General features: G+C 37.0%; 1 protein-coding gene across 7 annotated transcripts in view; it reads left to right on the top strand.

Annotated features, from left to right (window-relative positions):
• AHI1 (Abelson helper integration site 1) overlaps nucleotides 1–19511 on the top strand; it is a 203081-nt gene that overhangs the window by 175345 nt on the left and 8225 nt on the right. For 5 of the 7 annotated variants that reach the window (XM_027056817.2, XM_027056819.2, XM_027056815.2 and 2 more), the window contains one exon: nucleotides 4421–4479. In XM_027056817.2, the coding sequence (XP_026912618.2) occupies nucleotides 4421–4479 (59 nt within the window). Of the gene's footprint in view, nucleotides 1–1881; nucleotides 2139–4420; nucleotides 4486–19511 lie in introns of those variants that run through there. The other 2 variants (XR_008298323.1, XR_003419329.2) reach the window with 2 other exon arrangements.

The raw sequence follows: 19511 nt of genomic DNA on the forward strand, positions 1-19511 counted from the left end.
AGAACTTCAATCTGAGACTCAATGAAATTGGCAGCATCTATGCAACAGTCACTTACAGATATCTTGCAGACATCTATGGAACTCAGGAGAGATTTGCTGAAAACTCAGACTTGCAGGTAGTTCTGATGAAAATTTACAGATCCAAGTGTGTTTTCGGAAAAAAACTGCTGTGTTTACAAAATTGGCTGAAAACTAGCTATTGCCAAGTCATTTTGGAGAAAACTTAAGATCTGGATCTGGTTTAATGGTATTGATTTGGAAGTCATTTGCTAAACATACTGGTTAAGTCCATGAGATCAGAGATTTTGTAAAGAATGGAAAGGACAAAGGGTAGAAGGTTAAAGGATGCCAGTTTTGGTCAAGAGTGAACTTAAGAAAGAGCATGGGAAGGATGTTGCTGTGAAATAGCGGATCTCCTGAGATCTCTTAAGGTCTAGCTAAATGCTCCTTCCTCTGTGAATCCCTCTCAAAAACTTACAGTTACGATTCAAGGCTTCTGTTCCTTTATTTCTGCACATTTCCTTTTTATCGTCATCGTAATGTTTATTCCTCTCTGCCTTGTTGGTTGTATGTAAAGCTTTCCCCATTAGGTCATGAATTCCTGTAGCCTCCTCAGCTTTGTACCCCCAGGACATCTAGCACAGTGCCTGGCTCAGAGTGGGGTTTCATAAATACCTGTTGTTGTTTCTAACTGGCACAGTTAAAACTACAAATCACGAACCAAAATGAAAACCTTCACTTTGTGTTTTTATATACTTCCAGAAACCGCATCTTAATGCACGGGACTATTTTGTCCTCAAGGAAAAGCATTATAATTCAGCATCAAATACAATTCACATAACTAATAATAAATTCTAAAATCAAAGAATCAAGGGAATATATAAAATCGTAAAATTGTGCTCCTGAAAACAGAATTTTAGCAACAGAGGAAATCTGGAAGAGCTTGTTTAGTCCTGTGGTCTATAAACTCTCCTCTGTAGAACCCTGTTCTTTAGGGTTCTGGGGAGTAGAGCTGGGAAGACAGGGTTTGCCAGGCCACCAAACCTAACTTCACCTAGACTAATTCCACATTTAAGTGTCTCTATATGAGGGGTCCAAGCAAAACTGTCCTTGAAAAATAGTTTTGTTGTTAAATCAATTTGAAAAACCAGAATTGTAGCCTTTGGGCGACTTCTGTAGCCTTGGCGAGTCTGGGCCTCCATTTCCTCATCTGTAAAATACGCGAATGGTGCTGTGATAGATCACGCTTTTATTCGGAGCCCCTTCTGTTCATTTTCAAGTAAAAAACAGACCCCAAGAGAAGGGAAATGGCTTGTACTCAGGCCACATGGAAAGCTAATGACAGAGCCACGACTACAATTTAGCCACCAGCTCTAGTTGTTGTTTTCCTCTCTCTTTTTAAAAAATTTCTACCAAGTGGGTATAAATAAACAATAGATATTAATTATATGAAAAAGAAGATATCAGAAGGTATTATAAACACATAAATATAGAGCTGTATGATACCATAAATTTGCCTTATTTAAAGCTCACCTGTGTGCTACCTATAACAGACATTGATTGAACATTTACCTAATTTTACATTCATTCTTCAAGTTTACAGAAATACTTGGATGAGTTGTTTGCATGGCCCATTTCTCTTACAAAGCTATTTATGAGTTGTTTTCTTCTTGGTAAATCTCCCATTTGATCAGTGGAGGCACTTAAAATCATTTCGTTAATCATTCCTTTCATGTTTAAGTCTCACTGCATCTAATTTTAAAAGCCTCACTAAGAAGCTGTGAGGGTTTGGGAAGCAGGAGCCCCTAGATTCTGGTCTTTTCATTCATCTCCTTTGCTTTGCTCATCTTCCTCTCCTCATCCCCTCCTCTCCAAATCAAGGGTACCGTGAAGAGGAGACGAAGTCACAAAACAACTTGAGAGGTGTGTGTGGACAGGAGGGAAAGAAGGGCAGTCGTGCTCCCTGGCCTTGTGGATGATGGGGGGTGCTGTGGGCTGGTGGTATCACAGCCGTGGGGGCTTTTTTGTTAAACAAGGAAATGAAACAAAACAGCTCACAGAGATACCTTCTTCCTCCTCCTTCTTGCCTCCATGAGTAACTACCCATATGGCGCGCTGCTGCTGAGACCAAGGAATGAGTGAGTAAAGGTGTTTAGAAGTGGAATATTGGTCCTAATTAAATAAGTGTCCTTTAATAAGTGTTAAAACTTTGTAATGTGGATACTCTATTAACTTGGGATTCATAAGATTTGAACACAATTTAAGCCACCTTTGCAATATGAAGAAGGACTTAAATGTGCCAGTTACTGTAATACAGTAATACAGCAGGAAAGATGGCAGGGACAGTGTTAAATCTACTTAAGACAAACCTTCTGCATCCATTTCACATGATGAACAGACTATTAAAAGCAGGTTTGGTAAGACCTACACATGACAATATGTTGTTACTCATATGTCAGGGTCATGATAAATAACTAAAAATAACATTGACTTAACAGTGATATACAATTCAGTCTTATTTCTCTTCCCTCAACCTCTGAAGTAGGTTCAAATTCTGATCAGAGCTGTTACATTGAGGGGTTTTTTTAATCCAGACTTTTACAAAGTTGCATACATTATATATATATAATGCATACACACATTATATACATATACATACATATGTATACATATGGTAAGATGCTGGGCTTGCCATGAGCAAAGAGATAGAAGTAATACTTAGACCAAGTAAAAAATAAAATCAATTTGATTGCTGTCTTTGGAATTTATTTCATAAGACTGGGAGAAAAACTAAATATATTCAGTTATAATTGATACTTTCTGAGTTTAGATTTTGATGGTTTTCTTTGCTTCTTGCGCTATTGGGTTCAGGGCAGGTAGACTGTTCTGTAATCTGAATTAGTCTGTGAATTTGAATTTTTCATGTGATTGTACTTTTGTCCCAAACACATTTTAAGTAAGTCAGATCATCTTCACTAGTAGGGAAAAATCAGGGTGTTCTTGGTGCTTTGGTTGTTCTGTGAAATTGAGTCACTTGCTACAAGATCCACCTTTCACCACTAAGTCTTCTTGTTCTTTTATGTTTTTATTATATGCTTGATTTGAAGCTATGCAGATAGCAATAATACTGCATAATACAATATCGTCTTGAAATCTTTATGATTAATAATACTTGTTTTAAAATATCCAATGACTTCACTCATATGAGGACTTTAGGATACAAAACAGACGAACATTAGGGAAGGGAGGCAAAAATAATCTAAAAACAGGGAGGGGGACAAAACATAAGAGACTCTTAAATATAGAGAACAAACAGAGGGTTACTGGAGGAGTTGGGGGGGGGGGTGCTAAATGGATAAGGGGCACTAAGGAATCTACTCCTGAAATCACTGTTGCACTACATGCTAACTAATTTGGATGTAAATTAAAAAATAAACATTATTAATTAAAAAGAAAAAAAGAATACTTGTTTTAAGATACTCAAGTGCCAGATCTTGCTAAAGAATGATCTTGCAGAATCTGATTGTGAGGGACAAAATCTAAAAAGCAAAACAATCTTCAGGAAAGATAAGACTGGGAAAACAGTAGTTACTCAAACAACTTAAGACTGAAACAACTTAAGGACTGTGCTCCTTTTCTTTGATTTCATCTTGGTTTTTGTTCTCTGCAGTTTTTTTTAATTAAATAATTAGGTGGCTATAGTATATCTCTTTGATTTGTATATGGCTCAAAACGTAGTAACTGTGTATTTTCTATGTGAATTTTAAATGGATTCTTTCCATAACATGTAATTACCTCTTTAAAAAAATATTTGTAGTCAATTTTATAGCAACGTTGGGTAGATTTATAAAATACTGTCTCATATCAAACTCCATTTTCCCACAGTATACTTTCATTTGGACTTAATGCTGGAATTCTGGAGGAACCATCAAACATAACAATATAATCTGGCACCACTGAAAGTACTTTTAATTTGTTTTCTTCACAAAGGTGCCGTTAATAAAATATGTACCCAACAAATTTTGTAGAAGGTTGGGTTTTCAGATCCAAAATTTTAGATAGAACTCCATGAGTGTCCTCACTATGAAAATATAAAGTATGCCAAAAGGATGAGGAACGAAGGATGCGATGTTGAAAGATACATTTAGAACCTAAGTGATATGCCATATGGTGTTTCTAGATTAGTTTACACTGATTCGTATCTGACCTTTTTTTTGCCACATACCTGAAAACTGACATGCGTACAGAGTGCTCAGATGATCTGGAGAAATTTCTCCTTGGTTGTCCGTAGGAGTGAAAACATTATGCTGGTAGACACTTATGTTCAGAACAAGCATGCTCTCTCCTCATTCAGCAAGTTGCTACTACTACCTGCATTGTGCTGAGTTTGTACTTACCGTTTGTTGTTCTTCCTTTGCAGCGGTCAGTCATTAAGGACAAGTCCCAAGATTTCAGGTTGGGCTCAGAGTCTGTGACACAGTAAGCAACTTTTCCTTCTAAATACTTGCAGCGCTAAACAAGTATTGTTTGTTTTTTTAAGGACAATTTCTCCATTTCTCTTTTTATGACATTACACCAAAAGTTAAATTTCAGGGGCCCCTGGGTGGCTCAGTCGGTTGAACATTCAACTCTTGATTTTGGCTCCAGTCATGATCCCAGGTTTGTGGGATGGAACGCCGTGTTGGGCTCTGCGCTGAACGTGGAGCCTGCTTAAGATTCTCTCTCTCCCTGGGGTGCCTGGGTGGCTAAGTCAATTAAGTGTCCCGTTCTTGGTTTCAGCTTGGGTCATGATCTCATGGTTTGTGGGTTCAAATTCCACATCGGGCTCCACACTGACAATGCAGAGCCTGTCTGGAAATCTCTCTCTCCCTCTCTCTTTCAAACTCTTTCTGCACCCCCTCTCAAAATAAATAAATAAACAAAAAAAAAAAAAGGAAAAGATTCTCTCTCTCTTCTCCCTCCCTCTCTTCATCTCTCAAAAAAAAAAAAATCTCAAACTTTAAAAAAAGAAAGTCAAATTTCAGATAATTGATTTTTTAAGAGTTGAGCTAGCTTAAGAATATTTTATTTTGATTTTTTTAGTGTTTATTTACTTTTGAGAGAGAGAGAGAGAGAGAGAGAGAGCAGGGGAGGGGCAGAGAGAGAGGGAGACACAGAATCCAAAGCAGGCTCCAGGCTCTGAGCTGTCAGCACAGAGCCTGACGTGGGGCTTGAACTCATGCAAGATCATGACCTGAGCTGAAGTCGGACACTAAACCGACTGAGCCACCCAGGCACCCGTAAGAATATCTTAATGGTTGGACTTTGAGAATGTATTATAACTAAGTTATAAGAAATAATATTAAATAAAATTAAAATATCATACTAAATTTTTGTTTTTTGGGACCATTTTGTCATTTATTTTTGTTTGAGTAACATTTTAAAATGACATTAACTGAAAACATGTAGATGATGTGTGGTTTAAAAAAAATTATGAAATACCTATTTTGAGACATTAAAGAAAAGAAAGTAATACCCAGAACATTATCATTGTATATTTTCTCCAAATGCATAATATATTTAAGCAATTTGTTTCGAGGTATTTGTTATAAAAGATCACTAGGAAGTTTCTGTAGTTTCATTTGGTACTTGCTGCATCATTTAATACATAAATGAAAATCCCTTTTACCTCAAAAAACTTATATCAAAAATCTTCCTATTTCTCATTTTTTTTATCCCTGCAGATCATTTTGTACCTAACTTTCAGCCCAAACTTCATATTCACACAATCACCAGCAAACTATCCCAAGAGGGTAACAGCCTCAAACAGCCTAGATAATCTGTCGTGCCCTCCTGTTCATCCACCAACCATACCCACATACGCATATGAGTACATGCTTACACACACACGCACCCGGATGATCCCAGCTGAATTTCCTTCAGGAAGATGTTTGTTCAGGTTAACCCTGCTACTGATGTTGACGTTTTGGAGAATAATATGTCTGTTTCACTTCAAAAATTCTGAAGGAGATGACAGTCTAATTTATAGGAATTATCAAATAAAACCATGCATTATTTCACAAGATAATGTTTTATTCTACAGATGAAAGACAAACATAATTTAAATGGTGTTTTAAAGAGTCACAGAATCATGACCTAGAAGATTCCTTAGAAATTCTCTATCCCCTCTGTTTTCTAGTCAAGAAAACTAAGGGGAAAGGCCTTGCATAAATTTCCCAGGGCACTTCTGTGTCAGTGCACAGACCAGGAGCCAAGATCCCCAGACTGCTGGGCTGTTTGTTTGTCTGTTTGTTTTAAATTATATTTAGTGTTGTCAGGCTTCCCAGTAAAATGCCATTTTGTTGGAAGCTTTAAAATCTTTTAAAGAGAAAATCTGATGATGATGTAACTATATATAGCCCTGTATCACTTCAGAGCACAGCCACTCACATGGATCACATTTGGTTCTCACTATCTCCCTGCAGACCAGTATCCTGACCCCTGTCTTAGATCTTAGAGGCTGTGACTTGTCTCAAGTCACTGTGGTTACTAAATGTCAGACCCAGGACCAGAACACAGGTCCTCTGTTTCCTAATCTGCTTTTCTTTCCAGGCTTTCCTGCTGCCTCCCGTATGAAACACACATCCCAGGTCTTTCTGATCTTCATTCTTGTTACATCTGCCAGGAAAGTTTTCAGTTCCATTCTCTAAAATATAAAATTTTATATAATAGTTGATGATACAGTCATTGACCCTAAAGAGTTTATACTCAATGACAGATGACACATATAAAAAATACACGAACAGTAAGGACAAACTGTTTCAACAACCAAAAAATACCATAATATTTAGGGGCACCTGGGTGGCCCAGTCAATTAAGCATCCAGCTTCGGCTCAGGTCATGATCTAGTGGTTCGTGAGTTTGAGCCCCACATCAGGCTCTGGGCTGACAGAGCCTGAACCTGCTTCAGATTCTGTGTGTGTCTCTCTCTCTCTGTCTCTCTCAAAAATAAAAATAAAAAAAATTTTTAAATACCATATTTAATACATTATGGCAACAGTACTCTTGGTGTTTTTGAACATGTTTTATGAAAAATTTTCAAACTTGTATCTAATATGCAAATGAGAGTCTGTAGTCACTGACTGCATTGGATGCCTATTCTCCGGTGATACACAGATCCACACCATGCTCTCCAGGTTAGAATTTTTAAAAAACCTCACAAAATGTCCCAGCTCCTAAAGACTGTCAGGGTAGCTTGACTTCTCCTTTTGAGCATAGAACACTTAACAAAGCTTCTGAAAATAAATTTTCATGAGAAGTTCAGATATGTCTAAATGCTCAAGTTCATCTGCAGCTTTTTGGGCTTTCCCTATACTAGTAATTTCTTAGAAGTAGGGATGAATACATTTCTAATGACCTGAAAACTGTAGGCAAGTGGAAGGTGGAAATATTATAGCCCCGTATGTACAAAGTCATTTCTTTATTTCTTTAATTTACCTAAATGAGTCCATTGTACCCAAGTAAATGGACGGATGCTAATTTTTATTATTATTATTTTAGAGAGAGAGAGCACAAGTTGGGGAGGGAAGCAGAGAGAGAGAATCTTAAGCAGGCTCCATGCTTAGCATGGAGCCTGACACAGGGCTTGATCTCACACGATCTCGTGATCATGACCTGAGCCAGAATCAGGAGTTGGACATTTAATCGACTGAGCCACCCAGGCGCCCCTGAAGGCTAATTGTTTTGTTTGTTTCAGTCTTGCCATTCAGTTTGCAACTTATTTAGTTGGTTGACCAGAATATATAAATAAGCTACATAGGACTACCTCTTACTACTTCCACTTGAATTTCTTATCTTCTTTATTCTTGCTTATTTTTATTTTTTTTAGAAATGTCAATCACTTCTGTGCAAGTAACGTTTACACATTTTAGTAAAGCTGTACTCCCTTCTTAAGGTATCAAGAAAAAACCCCAATAGGTTAATTTAACCAAAGCATTTTCTTAAAAGTCTGAAACTTACACCTTTTGTACTTCATGCCCCTATGATGTTATTATCTACTGCCTGAGAGTTGGTAATGAAGTTCTATTAATATGTGACAATTCTTAATAAGTAGTATCCGGTATTCCCTAGTCATTAATCTGTTTTATTTTGAGTTTGTTGGGGTTTTTTTTTTTAAAGATAGAATGTTTTATTTCATTAACAGCTTTGATCAGAGAAAAGTTAATTCAGATAGTAATATTAAAGTCCTTTATTTATGAACACTCAGATGGGAACTGAATGAATGAAATCTCTTCTTAATATAATGAAGGGTTTAAGAGTTAATTCTAAGTATCCTGTCATTCCAGTTTTATAATAATCCTGTTCCATACTCCAGTTTCCTTTTCACGAGAAGGAAGTGCTTTACCTTTTTTCCTTAAAATACCTGTTGCTTGCAACCTTTTTTTTTTTTTTTTAGTTCTTGCTTTGTCCACTTTTCAGCCTTTTTTTTTTTTTTACCACCACCCCCCCACCCCGACCTCCACTTTGTGAAATCAGACCCAGCCATTGTGAGGTGTGTGACATCACAATGTTCTTTATATATTTTAAATATGTTCTTCTGCAGATACATAATTTGCAGATATTCTCTCCCAGCCTCTGTTTTCCCTTTTCATTCTCTTTTAACAGTGGCTTTCAAAGAACAAGCTTTATTTTGATGACGTTTATCAGTTTTTTCTTTTATGAATCATGCTTTATACTGTCTAAGCATCCTTTGCCTAAAGTCACAGAAGTTTTCTCCTACGTCTTCCTGTGCAAGTTTTATATTTTCAGGTTTTATATTTAAGTGTATGATCTGTTTTGTGTTAATTTTTATATATGGTATGAGGTTTGGATCAGATCATCTATTTTGGTTTGTTTGCATTTGCATATTCTAGTTGTTCCAGCCCCATTTGTTGAAAAAACAATCCTGCCTCAGATGAATGGCCTTTTTCCATTTTTGTGAAAATCAGTCGTCAGTATCTGTGTGCATTTGTTCCTGGACTCAGTTCTGATCCATTGATCTGGTTTTCTGTCTTTAATCAGTAATACACTGTCTTGATTACTAGAGATTTATAATAAAACTGGAAGTCTTGGAAGTAGGTATTATTGGTCCTCCAACTTTGTCCTTTTTCAATGTCACTTTAGTTATTCAAGGTCTTTTTTATATGCACATGATTTTTAGAATAAGCTTCTTCTACAGTAGAGCCTACTGGATTCCAATTGGCATTGCCTTGAATCCACAGACCAGTTTGGAGAGAATTGACAGGTTAACAATATTTAGTAATCTGACTCATTAACATATTTCTTCATTTATTTAGGTCTCCGTTAATTTCTCTCAGCACTGTTTTTTTAGTTTTCAGGGTGTAAGTCCTACAGATGTTTGACCCCTTTATTCCTGAGTATTTCGTATGTAAATGATATTTATAATTGTTTGTTGCTCATTTATAGAAATACTGTCAGATGTTGAACTTGCATTATGCCATCTTACTAAAATGTCTTTTGAGTTTTAGTAGCTTTTTAGTATATTTTACTAGATTCTCTACATAGACAATCAAACAAATAAAAACCAGTTTAATTCCTTCCTTTCCAAACCAGATGCCTTTTTTTTTTTGCCTTATTGCAAAGGCTAAACCTCCAGTATAATGTTACAATGTTGAATAGAAATGATGAGAGTAGATAGCGTTATCTTCTTCATGATTTTATGGGTAATGAGTGGGAAAGCATTCAGTCTTTCACCATTAAATATGATATTATCATAGGTTTTTTTTTATAAATGTCCTTTATCAGGTAGATTCCTTCATTTCCTGGTTTGCTGAGAGTTTGTGTCAATAATGGATGTTGGATTTTTGTCAAATGCTCTTTCTGTGTCTATTCAGATAATCATGATTTTTCTTTATTAATGTGTTCATATGGTAGATTACATTGATTTTCAAATATTAAACTAACGATTCATTCTTAGGATAAACCCTATTTAGTCATGGTATGTTATCATTTTTATAAATTGGTGAACTTGATTTTCTAAAATTTAATTTAGAATTTTTCGCATTTTGTTCATGAAAAATATGGGTCTTTGGTTTTCTTGTAATGTTTTAGTCTGGTTTGGTATTAGGGTAAGCTGGCTTCATGGAATGAGTTAAGAATTTCTAGTTCTTCTCTTCTCTGGAAGAGTCTGTAGATTTGGTATTTTTTCTTTTGTAATTTTCATTTCTTCATTGATACTCTCTGTTTAGTGACATAATTTCCTTTAGTTCTTTGAACATATTTACAATAATAGATTTCAAGTCTTTGTCTAGAAAGTCCAATGTATAGACTTCCTAAGGGACAGTTTCTGCTGATTATTTTTTTCCCTTTGTATGGGCCATCCTTTCTTGGTTTTTTTTGTATGTCTTTGTAATCTTTTGTTGAAAACTGGACATTTTAAAGACTATAATGTGACAACTCTAAGAATTGGATTCTTCCCTTCCCTGGGGTTTGTTGTTGATGCTATTTATTATAGTTGTTATTTGTTAAATAACTTCTCTGAACAAATTTCTACAACTCTGTAATTACAATGTTTGGCCACTGAAGTCTCTGCTTGGTTAGACTAGTGATCAGCTAATTGGACAAAGATTTCCTTGAACACCTGGAACCAGTAAGTCTCTCAGTCTTGCTAAGGGGTCTCTTGGGGTATTGAGCACACCTTCGATATTTAGCCAAGCAGTTGACAACTCTGCATTAGCTTTTGCTTCCTATTAGCACAGAGCATTAAGATCAGCCAGAAGTGAAGGCATAAAGCCTTCTTAGGTCTCTGCTGTGCATGCTCACAACCGTACATGTGTGAGACCTTCTAGACTCTCCGAATAGTGTCAGAACTTGGGAAAACTCGTGTGGACATCTTACTCCCCCAACTTTTCCTTTTCACCTTTTTTAGTTAGTCTGTTGTTTGGCTTCTATTATCCATCACTCAGGCAGCCATGAAGCTAACTGTAATTGTTTTAACAAGTGCCTCCCAGGGAAAAGGCCAGCTCTGAGATAGGTCAAGTACTGACAGCCTTATAAGTGGTATCTTCCAAGGAACCACCAGACAGATCAAGTAAAATAGTTCTTTAGAAATGAGGCTTTGAAAGAGCTCCATCCTTGTTCTGTTCCTTCCAGTAGCTGCCGGGCTGCTGGCTTTCGCCATAAATTGCAGGCTATTCTTCAAGGCCACCACAGAGCTACAGTGGGGTATGGGACTAGGTCAAGTTAAAATGCCACAGAGCTCTCTGCTTTTACCAAGGTTCAACCATGTTTCTTGAATAAACATTCCCCAGTTGCCACAAGCTTTTGACTAATTTCTAGAAATCTGAAAATGCTGATTCTGACCATTTTTGCCAGTTTTCTCTTAGCTTATTTGGAGAAGAGAATATTCAGAAGTCCTTAGCTCCACCACTTTCATGGCCATCATTTTATTTCTTCTTCAAGTGTTGGATAAATTCACAGGTAAAGCTGTCTGGCCCTGGAATGTTCTTTTTTGGAAGATTTTTAACTACAAATTCTATTTATTTAGTAGAATTAGAGCTCTCAAGGTTATGTGTTTCTTCTTATGTAAACCTTGATAGTTTGTTTCTTTCAAGGAATTTGTCCATTTCACTCAAGTGATTTAATTGGTTGATATAATGTTGTTCATAATATTCCCTCATCTTTTCAGTAGTAATAGGATCTGTAGTAGTGTTGCAGCCCCCTAATCCCTGCTGTTGGTAATTTATTTTTTTAAGGCAGCGAGCAATCTCAGCCTAAATAATTTCTTTTTTTTCAATCAGCCTTGCTAATAATGGTTTATCAATTTTGATCTCAAAGAATCAAATTTTTGTTTCATTGATTTCTCCTTATTGTTTCTCTATTTTCTCTTTCATTGGTATCTACTCTGGTCTTTATTTGGCTTATTTGGGGTTTAATTTGTCCTTTTTCACAACTTTTAAAGTGGAAACTGTGGACATCGATTTAATACCTTTCTTCTCTCCTAACATGAACATTTAGTGCCATAAATTTCCCACTAAGCACTGCTTGAATGGCATTCCACAAATTTTGATATATTGTGGTTTCATTTTCATTTCTTTCAAAAACACTTTTTTAATTTTTCTTCAGATTTATTCTTTGATCCTGGGTTACTTGGAAGTGGGTCATTTCATTCCCAATATTTACGGAGTTTCCCAGATATCATTCTGTTATTGATTTCTAATTCCATTGTGGTCAAAGAACATATTCTGAATGATCCAAATCTTTTTAAATTTATTGAGAATTATTTTGTGATTCTTAATATGGTCTCTCTTGGTAAAAGTTTTTAGTGCCCTTGAAAAAAATGTGTAGTCAATAGATGTAGAAGAAGCACTTGACAAAATACAGCATCCTTTCTTAATAAAAACCCTCAAGAAAGCCCGGATAGAAGGAACATACCTTAACATCATAAAAGCCAAATATGTAAAACCCATGACTAATATCATCCTAAATGGGGAAAAACTGAGATCTTCCCCCTGAAATCAGGAACATGACAAGGATGCCCACTCTCACCACTGTTGTTGAACATAGTGTTGGATGTCCTAGCCTCAGCAATCAGACAGCAAAATGAAATAAAAGGCATTTAAATTAGCAAAGAAGAAGTCAAAATTTCACTTTTCACAGATGACATGATACTATACATGGAAAACCTGAAAGACTCCACCAAAGATCTGCTAGAACTAACGCATGAATTCAGCAAAGTCACAGGATACAAAATCAGTGTACAGAAATCGGTTGCATTTCTGTACACCAGTAATGAAGCAGCAGAAAGAGAAATCAAGAAATCGATCCCATTTACAATTGCACAAAAAACCATAAAATACCTAGGAGTAAACCTAACCAAAGCTGTAAAAGATCTGTATGCTGAAAACTATAGAAAACTTACAAAGGAAATTGAAGACACAAAGAAATGGAAAAATATTCCATGCTCATGGGTTGGAAGAACAAATACTGTCAAAATGTCAGTACTACCCAAAGCAATCTACACATTCAGTGAAATCCGTATCAAAATTGCACCAGCATTCTTCTCAAAGCTGGAACAAACAATCCTAAAATTTATATGGAACCATAAAAGACCCTGAATAGCCAAAGTAATGTTGAAAAAGAAAGCCAAAGCAGGAGGCATCAGAATCCCAGACCTTAGCCTCTACTCCAAAGTTGTAATCATCAAGACAGTATGGTATTAGCACAAAAACAGACACATAGACCAATGGAATAGAATAGATAACCCAGAATTGGACCCACAAATGTTATGGCCATCTAATCTTTGTCAAAGCAGGCAAGAGTATCCAATAGAAAAAAGACAGTCTCTTTAGCAAATGATGCTGGGAGAACTGGACAGCAACATGCAGAAGAATGAAACTGGACCACTTTCTTACACCATACACGAAAATAAACTCAAAATGGATGAAAGACCTAAATGTGAGACAGGAAACCATCAAAACCTAGAGGAGAATACAGGCAACAACCTCTTTGACCTCTGCCATAGCAATTTCTTGCTTGACACGTCTCGGAAGGCAAGGGAAATAAAAGCAAAAATGAACTATCGGGACCTCATCAAGATAAAAAGCTTCTGCATGGTGAAGGAAACAGTCAACAAAACTGAAAGGCAACCAACGGAATGGGAAAAGATATTTGCAAATGAGATATCAGATAAAGGGTTAGTATCCAAAATCTATAAAGAACTTACCAAACTCAACACCTAGAAAACAAATAATCCAGTGAAGAAATGGGCAGAAGACATGAATAGACACTTTTCCAAAGAAGACATCCAGATGGCCAACAGACACATGGGAAGATGCTCAACATCACTCATCATCAGGGAAATACAAGTCAAAACCACGTTAAGATACCACCTCACACCAGTCAGAGTGACTAAAATTAACTCAGGAAACAACAGAAGCTGGCGAGGATGTGGAGAAATGGGAACCCTCTTGCACTGTTGGTGGGAATGCAAACTGGTGCAGCTGCTCTGGAAAACAGTGTGGAGGTTCCTCAAAAAATTAAAAATAGAACTACCCTATGACCCAGCAACAGCACTACTAGGCATTTATCCAGAGGATACAGAGTGCTGATTCATAGGGGCACATGTACCCCAATGTTTATAGCAATGCTTTCAACAATAGCCAAATTATGGAAAGAGCCTAAATGTCCATCAACTGCTGAATGGTTAAAGGACATGTGGTTTATATATACAATGGAATACTACTTGGCAATGAAAAAGAATGAAATCCTGCCATTTGCAGCAATGTGGATGGAACTGGAGGGTATTATGCTAAGTGAAATAAGACAGAGAAAGACGGATATCATGTTTTCACTCATGGAACTTGAGAAACTTAACAGAAACCCATAGGGGAAGGGAAGGGGAAAAAAATAGTTACAGAGAGGGAGGGAGGCAAACCATAAGAAATTCTTAAATACAGAGAACAAACTAAGGGCTGATGGTGCGGGGGTGGGTGAGGGAGAGGGGAAAATGGGCGCTGGGCATTGAGGAGGGCACTTGTTGGGATGAGCACTGGGTGTTGTATAAAAGCGATGAGTCACCCCCAAAACCAAGAGCACACTGTATACATTGTATGTTAGCCAACTTGACAATAAATTATACTAAAAAAAAGAAAAGAAAAAAAGAAAAGACTGAGTATCATGCACTTGTCTACCTGAAGTGTTCTTTTATAAATAAATTCGATCACATGGGGTAATAAGTGTTGTTTATGTCTGGGATAGCCTTACTGATTTTCTATCTATTCTATTAATTATTGAGAGTTGGGTATTGGAAGTCTTCAACTAATATTGTGGGCTTGTTTTTTAATTCTTGTAGCTCTGTTAGGTTTTGTGTCATGTATTTTGAAGCTCTGTATTAGGTGCCCATATGTTTAGGATTGTTATGTTTTTTTGGAGGTAAATGACTTTATTTCTGGTCCTATTCTTTGTTCTGAAATCTACTTCAATTAATATTAGAAAAGTCACTCCAGCCTTCTCTTAATAGTGTTGGAATGATATATGTGTTTTTATACTTTAAATATAAAAATGCAAATAGGTTGAAAATTAAAGTATGCTTCTTATAGGCAGCATACAGCTGAGTTCATGCTCTTTTTACCCAATATGACTATTTCTGCCTATTAATTAGGATAATTAAGCAAACATTTATATTTAATATGATTATTAACATGGAGACGTTTTAGTCTATTATACTGTTTTTTGTTTTCTATTTGTCTCAATTCTTCTCTCATTTTTCAACTTTTTCAGCTTTCTTTTAAATTATGCTTTATCTATTTTATCTTTCTTTGTTAGCTTATTACCCATAATGCTGTGCTTTCCTCTTTTAGTGATTTTTTTTTAGGGTTTAGCGCTTTAAAATGGTGTTTTTCCATTTCTTCCTTCCTGACCTTCATGCTTCTGTAGCCACACACTTTATTTATATTAGTTATAACCCCTTCATTATGTTATTAATTTTGTGAACTGTCATCTTTGGAAGAGATTGAATAAGAAAACCTTAATATTTGCCTATTTTGTTTTCATTTTTCCGTATTTTTTAATTCCTTTGTGTAGATCCGTATTTTCACCTGGTACCGTTTTCCTTTACACCCAGAGGACTCCCTTCAACATCTCTAGTAATGTTGGTTAGCTAAAAATGAGTGCCTTTACTTTTCACATGTCTGAAAAGGACTAGTTCATCTTTTATTTTGAAAGCTGTTTTCATTTGGCACACAATTCTGTGTTGAAAGATCGGCACTTTTTTTCTGGCACTTTAAAAATACTGCTCCATTGGAGCCAAACCATAAGCGACTCTTAAAAACTGAGAATAAACTGAGGGTTGATGGTGGGTGGGACGGAGGGGAAAGTGGGTGATGGGCATTGAGGAGGGCACCTGTTGGGATGAGCACTGGGTGTCGTATGGAAATCAATTTGACAATAAATTTCATATCAAAAGAAAAAAAAATCAGCTCCATTGCCTTCTCACCTGGCAGTTTTTTCCAACAGGAAATAGACTCATGCTTCTCCGTGTTCCTCCGTACAGAGCATGGTTTCCCCTATGTTGGCTACTTGTGAGATTTCTCTCTATCACTGGTTTTGAGCAATTTGATTATGATGTGCCTTGTAATTTTCTTTATGTTTCTTGTGCTGGAGGTTAGTTGGATCTTTTAGGTTTATGTTTTCATCAAATTTGGAACATTTGGGCCATTTTTTCTTCTTAGTTTTGTTTTTGTTGTTTCCTGCCTCCATCTGTTTCTCTCATCTTTGAGGATTCCAATTACACATACATTAGGCCACATGAAGGTGTCCCATGCTCCCTGATGCCTTTTTTTTTAGTTTTTTTTTTTTTTTTTTTTTTTCAATGTGTTTCACCTTTTCTACTGCTGTGGCTTCTATTTAATTTCTATTAATAGTTTCTGTTGCTGCGTCTTCAAGTTATCTGATCTTTTCTCTGCCGTGTCTCATCTGACTTTAATCCCTTCCAGTATATTTCTCACCTCAGGCCTTTTAGTTTTCATCTCTAGAAATTCACAGTGGGTCTTACAGATATCATCCTTGGGTCTACTTAACCTTTTGAGCAAGTGGAATATAGTTATAATAACTGTTTTGATGTTTTTTCTAACATTGTTTTAATGAGAATTCTAACATCTGAGTCAGTTCTAAGTCAGTTTCAGTTTTTTGATCATCATCATGGGTTGTATTTTTCTATTTCTTTGCCCACCCCCCAATACACTTTTATTGGATGCCACCCATTGAAATCTTTACCTTTTGGTTACTAGATATTTCTGTATTTCTATAAATATTCTTAAGCTCTGTCCTAGAATATAGTTAAGCTACTTCAGAACAGTTTGATCTTCTCAGGTCTTGCTTTTAAGGTTTGTTAGGGGGGACCAGAGCCATTCATTATTCCTCACTATGGACACAAATCCCTCTGGGTACTCTGTGCAGCCCCTTCTGAGTTGTGAGGTCTTCCAGCCTGGCTGGTAGGCACAGGCACTGTTCTGGCCTCAGGAAATGTCCTCAGATGCATGAGTTCACCAGCTCTTCTGAATACTTGAAGGGAACCCTTTGCAGATGTTCACATTCTGTCACTGTGAAGCTTTCTCCTCTCTGACACTCTGTGAACTCTAGCCATCTCCGTCTCCTCAGGCCCTCAGCTGTCAGGGAGTCCACCAGGACTCATGCAGGCCTCATCTCCCTGTGCCGTACCCTGGAAACTCTTAAGGCGGTGAGCTGGGTGACCATAGGGCTCATCTCATTTGTTCTCTGTCTCTTGGGTATCAGTGTCCTTTGGTGCCAGTGATTCATTGTCTTGAAAACTATTGTTTCATATATTTTATCCAGTTTATTGTGGGGTTTTTTGGTGATGGTGGTTTTAGGCAAGCAGTATATCCAGTCCCTGCCTCCCCATCTTGGCTGCAAACAAAAGTCCAGATGTTGTATCCATTTTCAAGGTAATTTTCTGTTACATTGTATATAGATTATGAGAGAAAAAGTGAAGAGGATCACACAGTCTGCTTTTCCTACAGTGGTCAGTAAAAGCCAAAGATATAAGATAGTATGTAAATCCTAAAGACCATATTGAGGCAGGGTGAAAAAAAAGAGAAGGACCTAGAAATCAGGACATTGGGAGCTAAAGTGTGAAAGTGCCTGGGGTACCCTGAGGCCAGGAGATACTCTGTGGCCAGAGCAGAGGTCAAAAACTAGGGCCTGCCAGCAAGATGCAGTCCTAGTATCTTTGGTTGGATCCACTGTGTATGTGTATGTATGTGTGTGTAATTTTCAGTGACTAAATGCAAAAAAAAAAAAAATTCACATAAATGCAGACTTTGTACTTCTCTTGAAATTAATCTGATGTTCTGGACCACAGTTCCATGAGCTGAGCTGAGGAAGCGGATTGCCTCTCCTGTGTGGGTCATCCACTCTCCAGTTCGCCAGTTTACTGTATTACCCCTAGCTTGCTTCTCTCATTCACCGCATTACCCATCATAGCCTCCACAGACACCTGAGTTTCTACTTTAATGCCCGAGAATAGGTTCCCTGGAGAGAGATTGCAAAAATTATCAGTGCTTACATACTGGGTCGCTTAAGCAACAAATTTTTTTTCACAGTACTAGAGGCTGGAAGTTCAAAATCAAGGTTGCAGCAGGGTCAATTTTTGGTGAAACCTCTCTTCCCAGCTTGCAGGTGGCCACCTTCTTGCTGTGTCCTTACATGGCCTTTCCTTTATGCATGTGTTGGAAAGAGCTCTGTGGTGTCTCTTCCTCTTCTAATAAGGACTACCAATTCTGGTCTGTAGATTAGAGTCTCACTCTTATGACCTCATTTAATCTTAATTAACCTCCTTAAAGATCCTTGCTTCCATTTTGGAATTAGGACTTCAGCCTGTGATTTTTTTTTTAATTTTTCTAATGTTTATTTATATTTGAGACAGAGCGTGAGCAGGGGAGGGGCAGAGAGAAAGGAAGACACAGAATCTGAAGTAGGCTTCAGGCTCTGAACTGTCAGCACAGAGCCCGACATGGGGCTCAAACTCACAAACTGTGAGATCATGACCTGAGCCAGAGTTGGACATTTAACCGCCTAAGCCACCCAGGCACCCCTTCAGCCTGTGATTTTGAGAGAACATGGTTTAGTTTGTAGTAGTCTCAATTCAATCCTATTTATTTACTTGATTTTGAAATTCTTGCATCTGGATCAAACTCTTCCACCATTCCCAGACATGGTAGAAAGGAGACACTGTCTTCCACTTTTTAAATTTCCCTTTTTTCATTGTTTTTGTATTTTCTTTTCTCCTAACACTATTTACTCTGCACGCATTCACAAAGTATTTGTTTTATATTTTACTCTTACTGTTGAACCGTTTGAAAAGCTGCATTCCGCATCCCACAGATCAGAATATCACAGTGTTGGTTTTTTTGCTTGCTTGTTTGTTTGTTTGTTTGTTTGTTTTTAGTGTAGTTGACACGCAGTGCTTCATTAGTTCCAGGTGTACAACTTAGTGATTCAGGAAGTCTTTTCATTATACTGTGCTTACCACAAGGTAGCTCCCATCTCTCGCCACACAACACTATTATAGTCTCATTGACTGTATTCCCTGTGCTGTACCCTTTATTCTCCTGACTCTTCATTCCATAACTGGAAACCTGGATCTCCCACTCCCCTTCACCATTTTGCCCATCCCCCACTCCCATCCACTCTGTCAACCATCAGTTCTCTGTATTTGTAGGTCTGATTCAGCTTTTTGTTTGTTTATTCACTTGTTTTGTTTTTTTATATTCCACATGTAAGTGAAATCATCTGTCTTTGTCTGACTTATCTTAATTAGCATAATACCCTCTAGGTCCATCCATGTTGTCACAAATAAAAATACCATGTTCTTTTTTATTGCTGAATAATGTTCCATTGGGTAGATACACCACATCCTCTTTATCCGTTCATCTGTCAGTGGACACTTGGGTGGCTTCAATATCTTGGCTATTGTAAATAATGTAAATAAGAGGTATATATCTCTTCAAATTAAT

The sequence above is a fragment of the Acinonyx jubatus genome, chromosome B2 (assembly GCF_027475565.1).
Source record: "Acinonyx jubatus isolate Ajub_Pintada_27869175 chromosome B2, VMU_Ajub_asm_v1.0, whole genome shotgun sequence".
NCBI lineage: Eukaryota > Metazoa > Chordata > Mammalia > Carnivora > Felidae > Acinonyx > Acinonyx jubatus.